The 22,325-nt window shown below is 42.1% G+C and overlaps 2 protein-coding genes across 2 annotated transcripts; both read right to left on the reverse strand.

The window, feature by feature from the left end:
- Positions 1–240: 240 nt before the first annotated feature.
- On the reverse strand, positions 241–12,988 carry ltn1 (listerin E3 ubiquitin protein ligase 1). The gene is made up of 32 exons (XM_044041866.1): positions 12,818–12,988; positions 12,382–12,588; positions 11,912–12,010; positions 11,223–11,453; positions 11,098–11,150; positions 10,814–10,994; positions 10,195–10,368; positions 9,888–10,078; positions 9,115–9,262; positions 8,765–9,022; positions 8,302–8,613; positions 7,955–8,173; positions 7,814–7,855; positions 7,541–7,721; positions 7,184–7,423; positions 6,944–7,097; positions 6,706–6,856; positions 6,405–6,609; positions 6,153–6,309; positions 5,635–5,748; positions 5,391–5,518; positions 5,160–5,295; positions 4,895–5,039; positions 4,557–4,770; positions 3,454–3,691; positions 3,239–3,316; positions 2,977–3,163; positions 2,622–2,787; positions 2,315–2,535; positions 1,895–2,089; positions 1,654–1,821; positions 241–910 (listed from the first exon to the last, which is right to left on the reverse strand). The coding sequence occupies exons 1-32, from the start codon at positions 12,857–12,859 to the stop codon at positions 848–850; spliced, it is 5,298 nt and encodes a 1,765-aa protein (XP_043897801.1). The 5' UTR covers positions 12,860–12,988; the 3' UTR covers positions 241–847.
- Positions 12,989–13,412: 424 nt separating this feature from the next.
- Positions 13,413–22,123, reverse strand: tmem135 (transmembrane protein 135). Its single transcript, XM_044041709.1, has 15 exons — positions 21,931–22,123; positions 20,062–20,189; positions 19,477–19,569; positions 19,284–19,317; positions 19,128–19,193; positions 17,255–17,301; positions 17,127–17,168; positions 16,851–17,027; positions 16,677–16,746; positions 16,416–16,583; positions 16,161–16,224; positions 15,975–16,051; positions 15,637–15,735; positions 15,454–15,521; positions 13,413–15,220 (listed from the first exon to the last, which is right to left on the reverse strand). The coding sequence occupies exons 1-15, from the start codon at positions 22,066–22,068 to the stop codon at positions 15,085–15,087; spliced, it is 1,407 nt and encodes a 468-aa protein (XP_043897644.1). The 5' UTR covers positions 22,069–22,123; the 3' UTR covers positions 13,413–15,084.
- Positions 22,124–22,325: the final 202 nt, after the last annotated feature.

A 22,325-nucleotide genomic window follows, 5' to 3' on the forward strand; every position in this document is an offset into this window, starting at 1 on the left:
GGCCATGAAGTATTAACATGGATGTAATAATAATAATAATAATAATAATAATAATAATACACCTGCGGTCAAGGGTATGAATCTTCGTGGATCCAAGAGTAAAAGTCTGCATGACTCTTCTGTGGGTTAGATGGTTTTTTTATTCCTCTTTTTGTCTCCTGTGCTTGTCTATGTCCCACTATGATTCAATATTAATAATACAATATTCTAATAATAATATTATTATTAATAACAACAATATTAAAGTCTATCTGGCTTTTACTTTCCTTGTGCATTATTCATCTGACCTCAGTTACAGAATCAAACAAATTCATAATAATCATCAGGTTGTATTTTATTTACTTTCTAGCATCCTACAGTACACAGAGAACCACACACACACTGCAATGCTGTTTACATGTTTGAATTTAAAGTGATTTAAAGATCCTGCTTTTCACAGGTGATCCCTATGATGTCAGTCATCACACATCATCACCCGACACTCCTAAATATTAGGAAATATTTCTGAAACCTGTCTTTGGCATGGCATTATTAGGACCGTTCTTTCTTTTTTCTTTTGTAAAAATAACTCATTTCAACAGGAGAGCCTGATAAGCTTTGGTCTTCACAGGTTGGTCTTCTCCACACCTGCTCGTTTCAAAAGATAAAAAAACGTATGTCCACAAAAAAGAAAAGCCAGATAAAAACTCATAAACAGACAAACATCAGTAACGATGTACTGGTGCCATTTAAACGGTTGACAGCTTACAAAGTGTGATTATAACGCATGGTTTCACTGTTCTCTGGATGACACACACAATCACGTCATCTCTGCAGCGTCGATGGAGGAAATCAGTCATCGGTTCTTTTAGAAGAAGGTTTCTCTGCACAGTGGACAGGTGGACTTGTTGCTGGACGTGAACCATTTATACTGTAGAAAAACGACAAAAAACAACAATTGAAGTTGCATTTAACAAAGTTAAATGTTATCAGTGAGAGAAGACGACGAGAAACATCCACCAACAAACTGTCGACAAAGTACTCACAAACAAAGTAATTCCTTGTGTCTTCACTCCGCTCTACAAAAACTAGCACACACTGAGAGTCAGCCGATCCCACACACTCCCTTTAGTGAGGCCGGACTCTGCTAATCTGTGATGTTTTGACCTTGACAAGCTCTCGCTGACCCATTTATGAGCCTCTGACTGTGTACTGTTGTTATTTCTGTCGCTCATTATTCATTTCATTTTGCCTCAGCCCATTTCTCTTTTTGATTCAACCACATTTGTTGGTGTAGTGGTGACCAACTCCTGCCCGCTGCAGCAAGAAGACCCGGGTTCATGACCTTGGTCTTCTGGGTCGGAGTTTGCATTCAGTCAGAAACATGCAGATTTAAAGATGAGGCACATATGGCACTCTAAATCGCCCTATGTCAGCTGGGAATGACCCCAGTGCCCCCTCATGTGGAGTGTAAAGTAGTAGAAGATGAATGAATGAATGAATGAATGAATGAAAACATTGTGACCAAGGGAAAAAAAGTGAACAAAATCAGAAGTAGTTTTAATATCCTATGGTTGTGACGCATTTTTTTGAAAGTGTAAAGTTAATATTTGATTTGACAATGTTCAGAAAAGGAACAGGGAGATCAACAGAGATCACACAAACACGACTCACCAAACACGCAGAGTGGAATTTCTTTTTGCAGGTTCGACAAGCCTTCTTGGGCAGGGAGTAGTTGGAGCCGTGAATAACGGAGAAGCAGATCATGCAATCCTCGATTCCCTCGAACCTCTTGTCCACGTTGTTCTTCCACAGAGCCAGGCCCTCCATGATGCTGCCGTTCTGCACAGAGACACGCGTTAGCATCTTCAGATCCCTAAAAACAAACCACACCAGCGTGTGATTCAGTCTCCACCTGATGTGTGAGGTAAGTGCTCAGCTGCAGCATCCAGTTCCTCCACTGTTGAACGGCGACACCAACGCGGCGTCCACTCTCTACAATGATGGAGCCCAGAGGATAGTTCTGTGGCAGCTGGATCACCAGCTCAATAAAGATGTCGTCCACAGAGTAAGTGGCGATCACCTCCCGTGCTGCTGAGCGGGCCTTAACCTGAGGCAGTGATAAATAATTAGACACTGAAATGCTGAGATCATACTTAATGATTTCAAATGAATGTGGAATCATTCAAATAGCTTTTCTGCTTATTAACCTTTGCGTCAATGACAGACACTTAGAAATGAGTTTACCCTCATTACCGATCAAATCGTCTGCTTTCATCGCATTTCTGTTACATGTTCAGGAAACTACAGGGTAAAGATGTAACTGCTAACTTACAGTCATGCTGTCAAACATCTGAGTGCTGGTGTGGACCGATGAGATCTCCTGAGCGGAGAGAACAGGGCTGATGTATTTGATAGTGAACTTCTCCACAGCTAAGCTCACTCGCTTCTCCTGGCTGTTCCACCACAGCCGCACCATGGCGGGCAGGTCCTGCACCGTGCTGTAGTACACACTGCAAGCCAGGTGAGGGAGCTCCCACTCAACACTGTCACTCTCTGCAAGCAGGAAACAGACAAGCGAGGAAAAGTGAGCGTGTGTAAATCTCACGGGCCGGTGTCGAGACTGCGGGTGTCGTACTTACTGTCAACAGCCAGAGACAGAAGCTCCGTAAAGAAGGTTTTGGTCTCCTTTGTCTCCGCCCCCTGACCTGGGTACACGGGGGTCTCAGGCATCAGTTTGAAGAGGTGAAGGAGAAGTTTGTTCAAGGAGCAGCTTCTCTTCAGATGCTGTGCATAATGTGCACGCAGCTACACATAAATCAGAGGAGCAGTCAGTACATGATATCAACATCAGACCTCAAAGCATGCTCTCAACAAGATTCTATTTGTTTCCATGCACATCTATATTCTAGGAAGTACAAATGATACCATTTTGTACAGAATATCCTACAGACACAAACAGTCTTGAGACTGCTCTGAAGACTCGTCATGACTCACATGGGAGGGCGAGGACCTGAAGAAATTGAGGAGCAGCTTCCAGGCAAGCAAGTATCCCAGAATACAGGAGTGCTCCACACTGAGAGGCTGGACCACTGCAAACTCTCCGACTTGGACTCCCGACAGGATGTTATCACACAGCTCCTCACAGGTGGACAGGATGGACATCAGAGACGCTGGAGGAGAGCTAGAGACAGAAGATAACTGTGAGAAAAACATCACATTCAAAAACATCATCTCTAACAAAAATCCTTTAACTTACAGACATGGCTCGTCTCCATCATCATCAGACTTGCTGTTGTCTCCTTCTCCATCGCACTCAGGCAGCTGAGGCATCACCCTGGAGTAACAAGAACCAAGTGTTCATTTTGTTTCGTTAACTTATCTTTCACTCTCATTCCAAACGTCTGCACGTCTGCACGTCTGCACTGCTCTAAAGATAAGAGTAGAACACATGGATATGAACACAAGCCTTACTTTTCCAGAAGATGGTAGACGGTGATCTGCAGAGGCCTGGCCTTGAACAGCAGCAGGGGACACAAAGTGTTGAGGAGGGTCTGAAGGGACTCTGGCAGGTTTGTCTTCTGGTCAGCGATGAACCGCGGTGGAAGGGAGTTCTGAGTCAGCTGCTGCACGGGCACATATGTCAGAGCCAAACCCACCGACTGCAGCACGGCCAGAGGGAACGCGGTGTCATCCGGTTCAGGGAAGACATCTGCGTGTGAACACAGAAAAGACAAAAAGGACCATGAACTTTTAGGATGTGTGAACAGAAGCACAGCCTTATGATCATAGACGATGTCTCCTAGAGTGAAAAGAGAAGCCCAGAAAAAGGACAGTAGACGAGACCACTGGAGGGCGACTTTGCTGGTTGCAAAAAGATTTCGATTTGAATGGAAGTCTATGGAAAGTACTTTCTCACTGGATTTATAACATCAGGAAACATCTAATTTTAATAATGGTTGTAATTGCAATGTTCTGGTCTTCTTTAATAGAACTAGTTTAATTAGTGTGATTGACAGCTAGTATCAGCCAAATAGGTGCCTGGTTGCAAATGAAGTATCACGACATATCATGGTGCAACAACTGTCAAATTGCTTCACAGGGAAAGTTGATGCTTGTTTTGCAACTGGACGACTGTGTCCATTCAGTGTCTATTCTGGGCGTGTCCACATCATATCTAATATATCTAATATAGCACAAGCTTACAGTCTTTTGGTACTTGGTCAAACTGAGCTTTGTCGACTGTAAAATAAGCTCTGAACCTTTTCCCCACACATGCATTGTGTTGTTGTGAGGGAACTGACGTGCTGATAATCCGTCGTCTTTGTTTGTCTAAGAATTCAATTCTTAGTTGAATGCATTCAGGAATTCAATGAGGCTGTGGTAAAGTCAGTCAGCACCCACGTGTTGGCTGACTCTATGAAAATAGATGTGATCGGAGCTCAAAAACACCTCCCATGTGTTTTCCACACGTTTTTAGATGCTGAACAGCCTCTTAGAAACTTCACCAAAAAGCAAAGCAAGTCAACCTTTGGTGTTTCCATGTCTCAAAGAACGTGTTACAGTCCAAATCTCACCTGTAATATTTATAGGCAGAGGCAACATGAGGTTGTAGATTCCCTCAATAAAGAAGTCTTTCCACTCAGCAGCCAGTTCTGAGGGCAGCTTCTCCAGAGTGTCAGGTGAGGGCGATGCAAAGAACTGGTTCAGCTTCACGATCAGTGCCGTGTTCTCGCACACAAATAACTGCACCCAGGGGTTCCACAGACTGCTCACATTCTCACTGGCAGTCTGGAATAACCGATAAAGAGAAGCGAAGAAAATAAAACACAACATGAAAACCAAACAAAGGCAAATGGCATCGTGAGCGACAGCTCGAAGCCACTTCACCATAGATGTATGATGTACATCTCACCTCCAGCCAGGCTAACATGGAGCACAGCAAGAAGTCCCACTGGCTGTTGCCAAGAACTGTCGGACAATGAGTCACCAGCCACGAGAGGAAACGCATCATTTCCACGGTAAAGTTCAACTGCTCAGCTGTGGCTTTAGACAGATCACTGAAAGTGAGTGTGGGTAAGTCAGTAGAACAATAACAGTAAATGTGGTGATGGTTTGGTTGATGATAATAATAATAATAATAATAATAATAACAACAACAATAATAATAATAATAATACCTGCCAAAAAGGAACCAGTCCTCCTTGCTGTTCCTCCACTCCATCATCGTGGCCAGGATAGCCTGCAGAATCTCCTCCTCTACGTCTGTGTTGGCTTTTAAGCAGCACAGCAGCACCACCAGACACCCATACACATCTGTGACACACAGGCCCAAGTATAATGATCTTGGTTTAAGTTTAAATAATTGCATATATACATCATATAAAGATGAGGTATGTGTGTTTTCTTACTTTCATCCTCTTGCCAGTTGATGATTGCAGCCGTGGCAAGAGTGACAAGAGTTTCTCTGTCTTTTATGGTCATGGTCGGGCAGAGCACCTGCAGCGTGCTCAGTTTGCTTTGAGACACCGGGAACCAACTGAGCAGACAAACAGAATAACAATAAACAAACAAACAAACAGCGGTAAGAAATGCTTTCATTGTGAAATGAAAAATAGAAAACATACTGTACAAGTACAGGTACGAGTTACTGACCTCTCCACTGCGCTGTAAAGCTGCCGCACAGCTGCAAGGCAAGTGGTTGTCAAGTTGTTGGTGTGGATATAGTTTTCAAGAGTTAGAGACCAAAGCCCGCCGTCCTCCATTGACCTAATACAGTGCATGATATAATGAGTGGATATGGTTTCAATTTATCATACGGGGGGGAAAAACAAAGTCATTTAGAGCGGCTTAATGCACCAGACGACTTAAAGATCTGCTTATGTAGAAAATCCTAATATAAGGCTAGACAATATGGCCAAAAACATCAGTCCCTGTCAATAAAAAAATCACAATAACATGTCAGGTCATTTAAGATTGAATTTTTCTACTGAAGGTACATTGAAGAAAACAGTTAAAAGTGGTTTTAAACTTCTAAATAGACAGAAAATCACAAAACACTTGTGAAACACACAAGATATTTCACTGAACTAAGGCAAAACATTCATCTTGGAGTTTAGGTGTTACATCTCAATCATGTGTCAGTGAATTATAGCCCAGTTTGTTTTTGTCACCTTGAGTAGAGCGTCTCCAGCAGACTTGTCACAGGAACCTGACTGTAAAGTCCCTCTGACAGCCCACAGTCACTCAGTAGCTTGTGATAACCAGACAATAAAGAAGGGCTGTACGCAGTCTCCTTACACCACTGCAGTGCATACAGCAGCTCTGAAACTGAGTCAAACCAACACACACACACACACACACACACACGTTTCATCAAAGTGACATTCATCTAAACCATGAAAAAAAGTCCAGTGTGTGCATACCTGTGCAATTAAGTGATGGCAGGTGTGATTGTGTCGTCTTTGGTTCCCATGGCTTGTCGACAACAGTCCTGGCCACCGTCCCTAACACGGCACAGGCACATAAATGGGCCGGCACCACGTTTGGCTCCATAAACGTCTGCATGTCCACGGAGGGGTTTTTGCAAACTGCTCTGTGACGACTGGACAGTAAGGGTGTTTTGATCCACTGAAAATGAACCACAAGTCACATGAACGTCCCACAGCTCCTCACTCAACCCCAGGACCTGCACTCAGAATGACAGGATGACGATTGGTAACTCACCTGAGGAGGTAAGGCCTGTCTGGTTCTTGTCCAGTCTGTCTGGCTCGGCATCAATAGGGTAAAGAATTGTATGATGTATGAGGAGTCTTCACGGCAGACAGAGACGATCGTCTCCACTAGGCTCTCTATAGCCAACACAAGAACCTGCAAACTAAAGAATATGATCCAGGAGATGTTAGCTAGAACAACATACATGGAAACTGTAGAAAAACAAATGAGGTTTCATGGTTTCTGTTACCTTTTAATATCCAGAGATGCAGTGAGAAGTCGGTTTCTCAGCCAAACAGCCACACTGTGCAGGAAACCTCCTTCCTTGACCTCATATTCAGAGTGTTGGAACAATGACCGGACCCCAGCAGCACACACGTCCCTCAGTTTATCCAACAGTGAGTCTTTCAAAGCAACGTCAACACAAATGAGATACTCAGTGAACCTGACAGAAATGGTAAATGTGACTGAGAACGGTGTGAGTACCTACCAGACAAGTGAGTGTGAGTTTGATCTTGGGCGGTGAGCTGGAAAACACTGAGCAGGAGTTCTTCAGCAGAGAGAAGGAGAAGACAGTCTTGTACAGAGGAGAAGAACGTGGAGGCCACGTCACAGATGAAGGAGATGAGTGGCTCCATGTTTCCTGAGTCTGACAGACTCTTGGTCTCAGACAGAGTGGCGTGAAGCTTCTCCAAGATCTTCTCCATGTACACTTCCCCTATCAGTGGCTCTGTGAACAACAGGTTTCTTGTATAGTCAGTAAAAACATCTACATTTTAAAAATAGCATTTATTGGTGTGTGTGTGTGTGTGTGTGTGTGTGTGTGTGTGTGTGTGTGTGTGTTCACCATTATTGTGATGTTGAGAGAGGACCAGGCTGATAAGTGTCCAACTATGGCTGCTTGTAGAAGCCGTAGAACTGGATCCCACCTTACACAGCTCTTCAGTCAGTCCCAGGAGCTGCTCGCCAAGAACTGAACCTTTAAGCCAATCCCGACAGCTCTTCAGAGTCTGAGGATCTGCACAGGCCTGAAAAAGGACAAGAAGGAGAGAAGCACTGACATTTATGACAAGTAGGTAAGAAAAATGACTAAAGTCTGTGTAAAGTCACTGGCTCGTACCCTCTGAATAATCTGCAGGATTATCCTCCACTGTAAATTCATCTAGAAAGCAGAGAAAAGATCATGTATGTCAGCAAAATGAACAAAAAACATATCATTTAAACCTATGACAAAAAAGATGACATCAGAGCTCTACGTTACCATGGTGACGTGGTTAAGTATTCTTGTGGTATCCTGGTGGCTGCAGCAGTGGAGTGAGCTGAAAACCATCTCCACCAGGTGCTGAGTGTCTCTGCGGCCCTTCTCAGTCAGCCACACCATCACTCGCTCCAGCAGGAACTGAACCGCTGGATTTTTCCAGTTCAGATCGTCTCCGTGCTCACTCTCCTTTGTTGTTCTGTCATCCAGGTCGACCAGTGTCTGGGACGAGAACAGGTCACACATTTGGCTCTTTAAAAAGATGACTTAATGGGTTGTAAAAATTGTGATCGTTGTTTATATCATTGAAAGACACTCGCTTTTGTCTAGAATTGTCAAATTTAACTTACATTGAAGACCCTTGGTGTGTGGAAGGACCGTAGGAGAAGGGAGAGAAAAACAAGATGTCTCTCTGAGTTTTTCTCATTTACATGCACCAAGCACAGTTGTGCCAGCTGGCACACAACATCCTCAAAGCGCTGGGTCTGCAGGGAACCTAGAGCTTTCTCATCCGCAGGCTCTGACACCGTCTGCACAGGCTTCTCAACATCACCCCCACCAACCCCAGTTTTGTCATTGTCCTCGGGCTTAGAGAAACAGATCCTGACAGATTTCTTCTTCTGGCCGTGCTTTTTGTTTACTCTCTCAGGATAGTGCATCACCTGGGGACACAGGAGAAAGTGAGAGTAGATTTATTTAGGGCATCTTGTTTTCGGGTTCACTTTGACCACTTTTGACAGGCAGATAAATTTGCTGTGTCCTTATCGTCAACATAACATTATGTCTGAACCAGCGATTCTTCTTAAAACTCACCTGCAGCATGGTGGCTATGCCCTCTAAGGCCTGTGGATCTGCTTCCTCGTTGTCAACATAACGCACAAAGACAAGACCGAGCTCCTCCCAAAAGTCTGCCAGAAGCTCTTGAAAGACATCTTTGCTGTCATTTGTTTCACCTTCAACAAGTAAACCTGCCCTCTTCTCCCAGGAAATCAACATCTCGGTGACCAAAAGGAAGAGAGGACCATTCTGAAGTAAGGAATTTCCAAGAGCCTGTTCAAGTAGAGGTAGGAGCTACAAAAAGACAACACAACAATTTAACAAGGTGATCACATGGTCAGTTTGACAGAGTAGGAAAGAGAATACAAGTTATCATGTGATCCCACCTGCTGAGAAATGAGCATGGTCCTTATTTTTCTCTGATCGTCCTCTTGTTGGGTGTTGTGCAGTATGCAATACCTCAAGCACTCAACAAATGAAGTTACAATAACTGCACTTTCTGATGGACTTGTTGCTGCACGCTCACTAGAGAGGCTGAGACAGACAGACAGACATGAAAGTCAGTGTAAAGAAGGAATAATAGCACAACGTTACCAAAGGTAACAAGTGTCATACAGTTGATATTTTACATGAACAATTAGGGATGAAAATCACTGGATTGGATATCAGAAAAATACAAAATATGATAAATCAAAACATCCTGTATATTCTATGCTTCACGCTGCAGAGACTGTAAAAATGTGAAGAAAAACCAGCAACAGCTTTTCATGTTGTACAAGTTCTATTTCTTATTAAAGAAGAACATTTGTTACACAGATGGAGAATTACGTGTGTGTAATTAAAAAAATTAAAGAAGCTAGGCGGTAAATAAATCAGCACAAAACAGCATTGTAGTTTAAAAGCAATAACATGACAAGATTGTAATCAGTATCAGTATCAGACACGAAATGTGATATTGAGCGTGAGTATGTAATTAAATATGATTCTGAATAAAATATATTTATAATGCACAGAAACGACAAAGAATCAGCATCACAATGCAATGAAGTGTAGCCTTTACTACGTGTATAAGATCTGGAAAATAGCATTTCATGTTGCATGTTTAGAATTTGGGAAATTATCAAAATGGACATTGTATAATGATGCAAATACAAGTTACCCTTGTGTGATGGAAGTAAAGAAGGTGGCATAGAAGTCCAGGGTTTGATCAGTGACTTGTTGGGGCAGTTTGCTGAGTAGTGGCATCAGATTAGGATGCAGTGCTTTCGCCATGCCTTTACCACCCTCTTTCAGTAAAGCCCAAAGTTTAGGCAGGAAACCCTTCTTTGCATTCACATGTGACCAGCAATCCTAGAAAAGAAACAGGGACATCAACGATGAGCTATAAATCAAATCTGTTTAGTAAACTGGCTCAATGGCATTTTAAAAATAATAATAAAACTAAAAATAATGGCACATAGACTTACTGGGACTGTAGACACAACATGAAGAACAGCTTCCCACACAGGAGGCAACACTAATGGATCCGTGTCATCAATGCTGAGGAGCACAGCCGGGCAGAGTCGTGCTGCTTCAGCCTGAACTATTGTTGGAGTGAATTCAGACAGAGCACAGACCATCTCGAAGAATGCTCCCCGCACCTGCAGAGCAACATTTAACAGCAATTAGATAGGGAAACGTCATCCTTACAACAGCTTATCCTAAAGTTTTCTCAGTTTACTCAAGTGTAAGACAGATTGTTTCATAAAAATTAAAACAAATCTTTTATCTTTTTTTTAATCTCTTTCAAAAAATCATTATGGGAATTTGGAATTATAGAGGAACCTTTTGGCCTTGTCATTGTGAGATTATTACGTATAATCCCTCTCAATTTTTACAACTATGAATTTCAATTAGAGTAAAAAATCCAATTAAACCCCCATGATGAGTCTATCTCATTCAAGTGGGAGAGCAAACATTGAAAGTATTATTTTACCTGATTTATATTTAATTATGTAAACATACCAAATGGAGAAATTCATAATTTATTAGTTTAAGACATTGGACCAACTTTTAAAGGCAGAGCAGTCCAGTCAGTGTCCATACCTGTGGTGTTTTGTGTTTGCTGTATTTCCAGAACTTGCCAGAGTTCATTAGATGTTCTAGTCTTTGCTCCAGGGCCTTTCTGTCACTCTGAACAAGCAGGGAGAGCAGTCTCTTAACGCCGAGCAGAGAACTGGTCAGCATGCGCAAATACTTGGCTTCCCTCTCTTCCTGTGTCACAATTCTGGAAAACAAGGAGAACCATTGCCTGAGGAAAATCGCTACTAGAATTTATCGTCATTGTGCATTTACCACTGAAGTTATGACAAACATAAGTGTTAACTTACTGTGGGTCACTCAGTGTATCTGCAGTGTCCTTTAACAAAATATCTTGAAGTACCTACAGAATAAAAAAAAACAATGGATTCAGTCTCATTTATCTCATTAGAATGCCACTCACATGCATACTTACCATAAGGATCTCCTCCTTGCAGAAGCTCAGCGCCTCTGGCTGTTTAGGGGGTGAGAATGCAGCCTGAAAGGCCTGGCATGCAGCAGAGGCTGCAGGTGTGTAAGTGTCACACTGGGACAGGATCCAGTGGCCCATCAAGCTCTTCAGAAAGGGGGCTAAGCTCCGACGTACTTTCAGCACCAGCTGCTCAAAAGCTTGCTGTGTAGCCTCCCTGATCCGACGGTCGTGATCCTGACAGATGATGATGAAGAAGACAAAATTCTCATAATGTGCACACTGTAAACATGAGCAGTGACACACTGTATGTACACAGTTGCTTTCAAACATGTAGTGAGATTTTGCATGTGAACAAGAATGTTGCCCGGACATTCTTCGCAGATTCTCCGGCCATCTCCCAAAAACAATCTCCAGATAATATTTGACTTGGCTCATGTGACAACGCAGCAGAAGATGTCTGGTGAAAGAGACAGTGCTTTTGTCTTATGTGAATGGTAACACTCCAGATCATTTCCAGACCCAATCCTACTTGGGTCATGTCTGAAAATGGCTTGCGTTTCATTTATAGTCCCCCTTGGCCCATTCCAGGATTGAACCAGCGACCTTCCAGCTACAAGCCCAATTCCTTTCCTCTTGGCCATGGTCTGCCCTGACTGTCCTTTAAATGAGTTGTGATTGTGTGATCAGCGTACCATTGATATCTTGCAGTAAATCCTTGGCCAGTATGGCAGGACCCCTTTAACCTCTGTGGCGTCCCGTTCCTGACACATGGAACCAAAGTCCTGCACAGCCTGTGAAGTGTACACATTATCAATACATAGATATCTGCAAAACACACGTGTGCACACACACACACACACACACACTCACTCACTCACTCACTCACACTTAGCCTGGGGTAAACTCAAACACGCAATTAGACACTGTGTTTCACTTTTATGTTATTTTAAATATCAGGCAGTTGCATATATACGCTCACTTTGTGAGGAACATCTGTTCAACCATAAAGCAGATGGACTACAGCAGCAAAAACCACAACATTTGGTCACTTTAATGGGTGACCTGTGTACCTAATGAAGTGGTCTGTCAGTGTACATTAGATGGCACTGGAGCACATAGTTTTAGTGTACAATGAAGTGTAACTTGAGTATTTAAACTTTACTTTCAGTCTGGTGACAACATCCCTCTTGGAAAGTTTCCTGAGCACCAGGCGAAAATCAGCATCTACGAGGTTGTCTATCTCCTCCGCGCCGTGGACAGCGGGGACATAACTCAGCTCCGAGGTCACCGTCGTATCGAAGCCCACAAACCCAGGTATGACACCACCTTCCCGGGTGAGTACGTCAGCAGCACGGCCGCTACTTGATGGCTAGGACCAAGAAAGTTAACGAATAAGACAACAACAACAAAAGTAATAACGTCGGTATTAAGCCTTACATGACATATAGAGTATAATAAACCTATAATTACACAGTGGCTGTTAGGAAGCGTAACTTTATTATAACAGTAGAGAGCGCTATAGCACATGTAGCGTGCTAGCTACTAAAGTACATGTCAGCGTGTGCTAACGAGCTATTGCTAGCATTAGAATCACTTACCCGGACATTTCCTTTCGTCCGCTGTTTATTCTTCCCTCCCATGGTTACGTCTTTGATTTAAAAGTCCGTTTCTGATGGTGACTTTTGTTGTTATTCGTGTGACTGAAATGGCTCATGGATACGTAACACAATTGTCCACTTCCTGTCTCCGTATTTCAAAATAAAACGTCACCCCTGACGAGTGCCTCTTCTTCCGCTACTACGTATTTCCGGCAGGCTGTACAGCGAGCGGTCCAATGCTGCCCTCTGCTGTTCGAAGCTCTTCATTACAGTTCTCCAAGAGGCTTGAACGCAAACATGCATGATTTTAGTAGATAGTGTTAAAAGATAACAGGGATAGGTATATACATAGATATATATATATATATATATATATATATATATATATATATACACATGTATTTATATGTACATATATATATACATACATACTGTATATACGTGCATGTAAATGTGACACACCTGATCTTCCATAGACTTTTTTGCATAAGATGGCAGCACAGTGAAACAGCAGATAATACTGGACATTCATACAAGCTTTGACCTGATTTGCATTTTAAAAGGATCCCATGTAAGATTTGCATATAAAATGCTCTTAGAGTCAAAAAAAATATTTTAATGTACACCTTTATACATGAATCAATTACATTTGCACAGAGTAGTATTATAACTCAACATGACAGATTATTATTATTATTATGTCACTTTATCAGGCACATCTGTTTGAATCTAACCAAGAATGTAGCACAGTGAATTTTACAATCATGGCTTCTCTAAGAGGTTAGGTTAGGTTAGCTGAGCTCAAATATCTTTGTCTTTCAGTGTTGAAAATCAAATGCAGGCCGAGATGTGCGTTTGTTGACGCAAATAACAAAATGTTACCCCCTCTCACAACGTTCAGTCTCAGTAAATCTTTGAGTCAACAGTCAGGAAATGTTTAACATCAGTAAACATGAAATAATATTCAAACAGCCAACCGCATTTCCATCACATTTTTATGTGTTCACAATCAAACAAGTTCAATGTTTAGTTTACAAGTTTCAGTTTGAATCCTTAGAGAGTTAAATTTAAAGGACAGAAGCTGTGACTTCTTTAAATTTAGGTGAAAAACACATTTTGTGGTTCAGATCTTTGTAAATGATCCTTGCATTGCAACATTAAGGCAGTAAAAGTCACAACTTTTAACTCGACATCCATCCTTCACAGTAATTCAATGTGAAGTAAAATATGAAATATAAATTGGTTGTTAGTCCTAAACCAAATTATCTCCCAAGTTTCTTATATATCAATATTTCACACAGTTAGGGAGGAACTCAAATACAAGTGTAGGTTTTTAAGTAATTAAGTTTTGCCTGTGTTGTAAATACATGATCTGATTTCACCCATTCATGTGAAGTGTCAAGAGTTTACTGGTATACAATGGATTTAATAAACTTTCCCACAGATGTATTTACTCTTGATTTATCCACAGTTAATAAACTAAAGGTCTCAAACAAAGATATTGCATCATGTTCTCAAAATTAACTTCCAGGTTTAGCACAGTCTTTTCTTTTACCCGGTTAAGTATCATTAAAAGGTGCATCACTTCATTGAAATCAAGTGTGTTAATGTAGATAAATTATGAGTAAAATCTGTCTAAATCCCTAGATAGACAGTGACCTTTTAACCTCAGAGTTTCCCCAAATTCAAATCTCAATTCATCGCCCATTATCCAGTACAGAAGAGCATACTGTTTGAGCACATTATCTCTCACCAGTTTTTACCGTCTCTCACTAATCCAAATGAGATTCTCCCTCAGATGTGAGTGAAAGAAACCGCCCCAAATCACGTTCAAGTAACCTGTAAAATTATAAACCCATTTCAATTAAAAAAAAAACGTAAAAATAAAATGACATCTGCTGCATCTTAACTGGAGTCATTTTTTCAAAAAAGCCAATTTTTGGTTCATGATTTGAGTGAACAGCACCTTTAATTTACTAATATTTACTATAGTATTTGTCACATGAGAAATAACTTCACGTGATTAATCATCAATGTCTTCAATTCTGTCCGCTATTAAGTGTATACATACAAACCACACTAATATTCATCACACCCAGCTTTGGACTTTTTTTTTATCTGGGACGATTCTTCAAAACATAACCACCAGCTCTGAGCTCACAGAAACACCTTTACAAAATCCTTACATTGCTCAGAAAGAAAAAGGCAAACAGCCTCTTTCACGTTGAGGTAATCCAAAACCTTCTCCCCATATCCTGGTCCACACGTCACCCGAGCTGGATGTCGCCCCCCGGTGGAAGCACTGCACAGTAACGGGGGTCCAGTTTGGGCACAAACCCTTTGAAGTCCCTGGAGGCCTGCGTCCCAAACACATCGAGCAAGTGTCGGTTCATGAGTGCAAACCTGGAGGAAGACACAGGAAATCACGGATCACTGAGAGAGAGAAACAACCTTAAAATCTATCGATAATAATCTAAGGTAAGATAAGATAAGACAGTCCTTTATTAGTTACAGTACAGTGTAAAGGTGAAAGGTGTGCTGGGAAAAAGAGAGCAAAACAATCAGCAATCTCAATCAAATCTGTGATTAAGAAAACAATATTTATCTGTGATCGTTGAAGAGTCATTCATTCATACCTGCCCTTAGTTAAACGCAGCAGGAACTTCCAGTATGAAGGCCTGAGGTTCTGCACTTCCATCACAGCCTGTGTGACACACATTATATCCTCAGTCAGTGAAGCTCACACATGTGTGATATGCATGTGCACGTCTGTGCACGTCTGTGCACGTCTGTGCACGTCTGTGCTCGGGTTTACTCACAGCCTGGAAACAGATAGCGGTGGATATGGCGTACAGGACTGTGTCGGCATGAGGAAAGTATGGGAAGTGTCCGGCTTCGATGCCCTTGAAGTACATGGTCTAAGGACAGAGAACAACACATGTGCGGTTAATGATGAACTAGTGAGTGGAGATAAGTACACACAAATACATGGCAACATAAGTCAACTCTGTGTGTTGCTACCTTAACTTAACTATTACCATCTCTGTGTCATGTCCAATTTGTATATATTGGATATTAAACTAGTTATTCCAATAAACACCTTTACTGAGTAAAATAAGAAACTCCAAACAGATTTCTGACAGATTGTTTCCATTACCTCCACCAGCTTAGAGAAGAGATACATAGATATTGATGTGCTTTTGTAGAAGAACATTGAAATGCCAGCCAGGAAACCTTCACAGAGAAAAGGAAAAGAAAACAAACACAGTGAGTCACGGCAAAAATCAACAGATAATTTGCTCCACAAAGAATTTGTCTGACAGTTTGCACAATCCCTTCTTACCGGCTATAAGTGCATGGAGTTCATCATCGATGTTACGCAGCCAGCGCAGCAGGCAGCTTGTTCCCTAAGTGAATGCAAACAAACGTTTAACGTAACATACCAAGAATACAAAGATAAGAGAAGCACGTGACTGTTAGAGAACATAACACCAGGTACGTGAGGAGCCATTCATTCAAATGTGGCACACTGGATATATGAAATGATGTAGATCATGTGCATAATATCATTGACATAAATAGCAAGGATGAAATGTACCTTGTAGATGCTGACGAAGGATCCTAGAAAAGCCCCCAACTGGAAGTTCTCCTTGTTGTACAAGAGAGACGGGAGGCGCGAGGGTTTGGAGAACATATACCTGAAGGCTGAGGGCACTTTAAGACAGCACTGAATCAGGTAGCCAACGCTGAACATCCGCACAAAACCCTGGACAATCACACACAAAACAGACATAATTAGTGAGTATTACTATTCTTATTATTTTGTAGTGTCTAGGTTAAGGGACTTTCCAGGTCTTACCTTAACACAGTAAGAAATGCAGTTGTCTTGGTAATGTTTACAACATCTGTGTCTTGGACCATGTTTGCATCTGCGACATTCAAACAAAAAAAAAAACAAGTCACAATTACTGGGGACAAGTCTGCTACATGTGTGTATGTATGTGTGTGTGTGTAATGTTGTGTATTCTCTCACATCAATTCTAGCAGCTCCCTGGTGTAGGTGACCAGAGTTTTCCTCCTGGAGCTGCACCGTCCTGCTGATGGCTGCGAATCCTCGGTCTCTACAGCAGCTGTGCCCTCATGGGCCTTTGCACAGACATGATCTGCTGCGCCAGAGTGACTCGGAATTTCTTCTTTACCGACAATGAATCTGTGACAGGAAAAAAGGCATCTGTGAGCTTTACCCCAAAACACGACAGCAATCTGAATCAACGCACCAGAGGGAATAGAGTTAGACTTATAGACTTACTTCAACGCAGAGAAGGCAAAGCCTTTAAGACCATCTTTACTCCTGCCATTACAAACAAAGAAATGATTCAAACTCACTACACAAGTTCAGTCCTAATATTGAAAACAATCCTGACGAGCTGCTCTGACCTGAAGAAGAACATGTAGAGGGACGCAGTGATGCAGAACAGCAGCACCTAAGAGACAGAAAGAGGAAATATTAACATCTGTATGTGGTGCTGGGTGGAACCGCAAGACCAGTAGTGACACAAACAGGCAAGTTCTTTTCATAACAAGCTAACAGCTAATAGCAATTCACTTCATATATGTGTCTGCTTTTGTCTTCTGAAAAGGACAAATGTATTTGAGACTGGTAATGTGGAACATATTGTGAGGGCCGGATCTCCCGCTCTCTGACCTGTAGAAATAATTACACATTTAAACTAAGAAAACCAAGAAGAGGTGCTAATTCATGTAGTATTTGATAGTGCTTTAACATAAAACACCAGGCGGCTGATGCATACCCCACACACACTTCTGAGATGTGACTCTAGTTCTGATATTTGTTTGTTATTGTTTTTCTAAGCGTTTCTTCTCAACAATGAAAAAAGAGCTACGAGTAAGTGCAGTGATGCATGTGACAAAATCTGCAAGAACGAGCACAGCTTGAAGATTCCTGGTGGGAGCTGGAGGAGTGTGAAGAGACAAAAGGCTCAGACACATGCAGCTTTCATCACCAGCACCTTCAAGTTCACCAAGGAGAAACTGCAGCAGAAGCACAGAGGGAAGGAACTCAACCAGAACTGAGAGAGCTGAGAGAGCTCCGAATTGCCCCAAACTTCTGCTACGTCTGTGGAAGATCCTGCAGATTTTCTGGAGAAGGTGAAAAATCCCAAAACATCGGAGAGTGGATCACAAAGGAGGAAAAATCCACCCACTTAGACCGGTTCCACATCATCTCTCTACTGTGGCACTGAAGCAAAGTTCATCTTCAGTGTAGTCTCCAACCGTATGTGCACCTTTCTGGGAAAGAACAACTTCCCTGACCACATTGCATCGTCCTGGTGTCTGAGCCCACAAAGCCAGCTGTGATGCAGGAGCTGACAGTCCCACAGGAAGATCACTGAGAGGAAGCTTTTGAGCAGAAATTCTCCAGACACATGGAACTCGCCAGGACTTGCCAGCAGACCGGACGGAAGGCCAGTCTTTCCCCAGCTGAAGTAGTCTGCAGGGGCTTTGCAGGCCAATCTCTTCATCACTTTGGAGACTGATGGAGAGAAAGAGAAGAGCCATCCACAGCACAACCGAAGCAGCAGAGAGAGACTCCAGAGAAGCATGAGGTTAACTGGACACTGGGTGTATGATGCTGAAAGACCCGAAATAGCAGATGATCCCAGGCCATGACACTGATTATGTGTCTGGACGCAGCACAAGCTGTATTTTCACAGATGAATGCACTTGTTGTTGTTTTGAGGTCTGTTTCTGTTTGGAGTCTTTGTTTAGAACCAACTCCACAGACCTACACCCCATTACTGTAGCTGTCAAAAGCCCACAGTACATGTGCAGTTGCTTGGTTTGAATAAATAGTGATTTGTTAAAGAAAATCATACTGGTGGGATTGTTTGCATCAAAATGTGGACATAAAACACTGTTTAACACAAACTCACCCACTGACAGACAGACAGAAGTATCCAGCTCTTTTTCTGTTCTGAACCAGTTTGTCAGCTTGACTTTTTTCTTTTTTGCTATGTAATCAAACACTAACACTACCTTTATCCACATCTACACCCAACTGCCCTTGGGCAGGAGTGTGAGAGTTTGTCTTTTCCTGACAGTGAGAGCAGAAGAAACAACACACACTTGATAACTATTATAAAGACAACAATCATTTAAAAACAGGAATCCACTGCTGACTCTGCTTTGAGTGTCCTGATACCATTCTAATAATGCTGATAATGCTGAAGTTAAACTCGAGATCAGCACCATTATTCTGCTCCCTTTGACCCAAACCTCGTCATCTTACCTCGCCGTATCTGATGGGTTTGACGATGCCTCGTGTCACGGCCATGCGGAACAGAGTCTCAGTGGCCTAAAAAACAAGATTACACCGAGTGTCACGAGCAGATGTGTCTCCTGATGCACAACAAACTATATTTAAATGAAAATGAGAAGTTCTTACGAGATTTGTCATGTATATTGTCAGCAGCCCTCTCCTGGAGGGGGGAGAAAGGGTGAGACATAGAATTTAACATTTTATAATACGTCCCTGATACTTCAGATGTACACAATAATCTTATTGGGTCCAGAAAACAGAGTGTGTTATTTTGTACAATGTTAGACCTGGTAAATGTGTTGCAGCGCAGTGATCTTACCTGCTCTTACGCTCCAAGAGGATAGCGATGTAGGAGGCAGGCAGTGCTGAGCCAAAGCCAGCAGACCACGGGTAGAACCCACCCAACAGTTTCCTAAAGTTGGAAATATACAAAGTTATTATGAATTATGAGTTGTGTTTGTTTTGTTTATGTCCGACCTGATTCCTTTTGTTTTCCTTTTCCTTCTTTTGTATTTCTTGTGTATTCTGAGCTTATGTAGGTGTTTTTTTTATTTAACCAGGAGAAAACCCATGGCAGCAGTGCAATGAACACACGGTTACAGACAAACACACAGGCACAAAGTTAATAGCACTAAAAAGTCACTTCATACTGCAACAATCTTAAAAGACACGCATTCCTGTAAATGTTTCATGTGATTCCACAAATGCAGGAGACATTTACAGAACTAAAAAAACAAATGAGACCAATTCTTTGTGGTTACTTTGTGAACCACTACATGATTAGTTTCAGTGACGAACCTTCAGATGTGCACGAGGTTCAGCTTCTGAAACCACACCAACACTTGAGCTCAGCCAAGCGGTGTGTGAGTGTGTATCTGTGTGGCATTCATTGGTTCTTACTAACCTGATGATGCAGAAGAAAACAATGTAGAGACCTCCATTGGCAGTGAGGAACGAGGTAGACCATAGGATCTCAGGGATAAGCTTCTTTAAATAGTAGTCCTTCTTTCTTTTCCTTAGGATTGCTGCTATCTGCAAAACACAGAACATGGTATGGTCACCATCTAACTTTTGCTACGTGTTAGATGTTTTACTTAAGGCATGACCACCGTCTGAAACACTATCTGTACGACCTGTAATCAAGAAGCACCTTACATCTTTATGGCTCTGTGCGTCACACAATTCAGGGTCTTTTTTTTGTTAGCACCATTAGGACTGGAAATAATGATTGGATTAACAACACTGATTCTAATTTGGCTCTGTGAGAAGGGATTTCTAACACATTCAAGTGTGTGTAATATATTCCAACATTGTGTTTATTAACAACCAAAAGACTTCCTTTCTGATTCATTATGACACATAATGCAAAAATGGGAAATCATGGTAGGTTTATTTATAAAGCAGATTTTACCAGTTTTACTAAAACTAACGTATTTATTAAAACTAACGTATTTGAGTTGTTCTACACCAAAGGTCTAAAAATCATAATCGAACAACTGTCAACTGTTGAGTTCACACTGACATTTTAAATGGTCAACTAACTTCCACTTTGTGTCAACTTCCACTTTTTTGTGAGTAACAATTTCTGAGATTTCCAATTTCATGATCTATATGTTGTTATGGATAAAAACATATTAGGTCATTCAGGTGAAATATAACAGCAAAGGACATATACATATGTATATAAAAATAACTCAGCCAGTGCAGAACTGTAACAGGGTTTCTGATAAGGAAAAAAAGGTCAATCTCAAGGCCAATCTCAAGGCCAATCTCTCCACTACAGCTAGAAACATGCAGCTAAACTGGATGAGTTGGATAAAGTGAACTCTCAGTGAGCCTGTGCTGTTTGTTTGGAGACCAATGACCACATTTACATAGAAATGAGTAAAACAGTGCTAAGCTACTATACTCTGCTCACAGTTAACACATGTTTACATTGTTACTGGTAAAACATTATAGAACATTCTCACTTTTTTGCTGCGAGGAACAATATAAGGACACAGTGGATCTTTGGAATATCTAACAAATATTCTAAAGTCTGACAAACCTATGTGAACCATCTTGGATTGGACTTAGCTTCTACTATTATACAAGGAGTCTCCTGAAAGTGGACCTGTGGTGTGTTTGTAGTGTAGACTCTTGACTCACTATCACTACACTATCACTCACTGGCTACTTCATTAGGTACAGGACACCTAGGAGTGGCAGCCACTGTGATCTTCTGCTGCTGTTTCAAGTTTAAGTTACTGTTGCCTTTCTATCAATTCAAAGCAGTGTGTCCATTCTCCTCTGAACTCTGGCATCAACAGGGTATTTCCACCCAGAGAACAGCTGCTGCAGCTCACCGGGTATTTTCTGTTCCTCGCACCTGAAAATCCCACTAGATCAGCAGTTTCTTAAATTCTTGGACAGCAACCATGCATGTTCAAAGTCACGTGATACCAAGAAGTTGATGTATGTAAAAGACTTTTTCAAATCGCGTCCCTGTCGAAATTCACACCCAACTCACTCACTCACTCACACAGCACAGTGTGCGTGTGTTGTTGTTGTTGTTGTTGTTGTCGAAGTATTCCACACACTGAATGCTAACATGTCAAACACACTTCTCCAGAGCAAACAGAGGAGTAAACTCAAACACTTCGCGTCCATTATCAGATCATCTTCGCGACGTTTCATCACAACTAGTCAGCACAAACTTAGCTAACTAGCTAGCTAACTTTAGCTCCAGAGTCTACATGTCCCAACTACTGCAGCTCGAACGGCGAAAACTTACCAGGTACAGGGGGGCGTATATCTTGAAGGACACCTCCAAAGCGCCGCGGGCCACATCCAGTGCCGACTGCGTACACGACGGGCTCCAGGTGTGACCAATTTCGTAGCAGTTATGTGGTATTTTACTCAGGGCTCCCATCTCAGCTGTACCGCACACTAGAAACCAATAACAGCCACTAGCTTACGTGCGCGTTGACTGTGTGACAGGCGCGCTTACGCAAGAGAGCCGTGGACGCGCACGTCGCTAGGCCCGTTGCGCGTTCCAGTCGCATGAACACAATTCCCGGCAGGCGCGCAGAACTCGGCATCACACCTGTTTGTCCGTTCACCGTGATAACGTAACCAACATTAGCACGTAGCAACTTTTAACTGTGTTAGAGGAAGTAGCTTCATAGG

Source organism: Solea senegalensis, linkage group LG13 (assembly GCF_019176455.1).
Source record: "Solea senegalensis isolate Sse05_10M linkage group LG13, IFAPA_SoseM_1, whole genome shotgun sequence".
Taxonomy (NCBI): domain Eukaryota; kingdom Metazoa; phylum Chordata; class Actinopteri; order Pleuronectiformes; family Soleidae; genus Solea; species Solea senegalensis.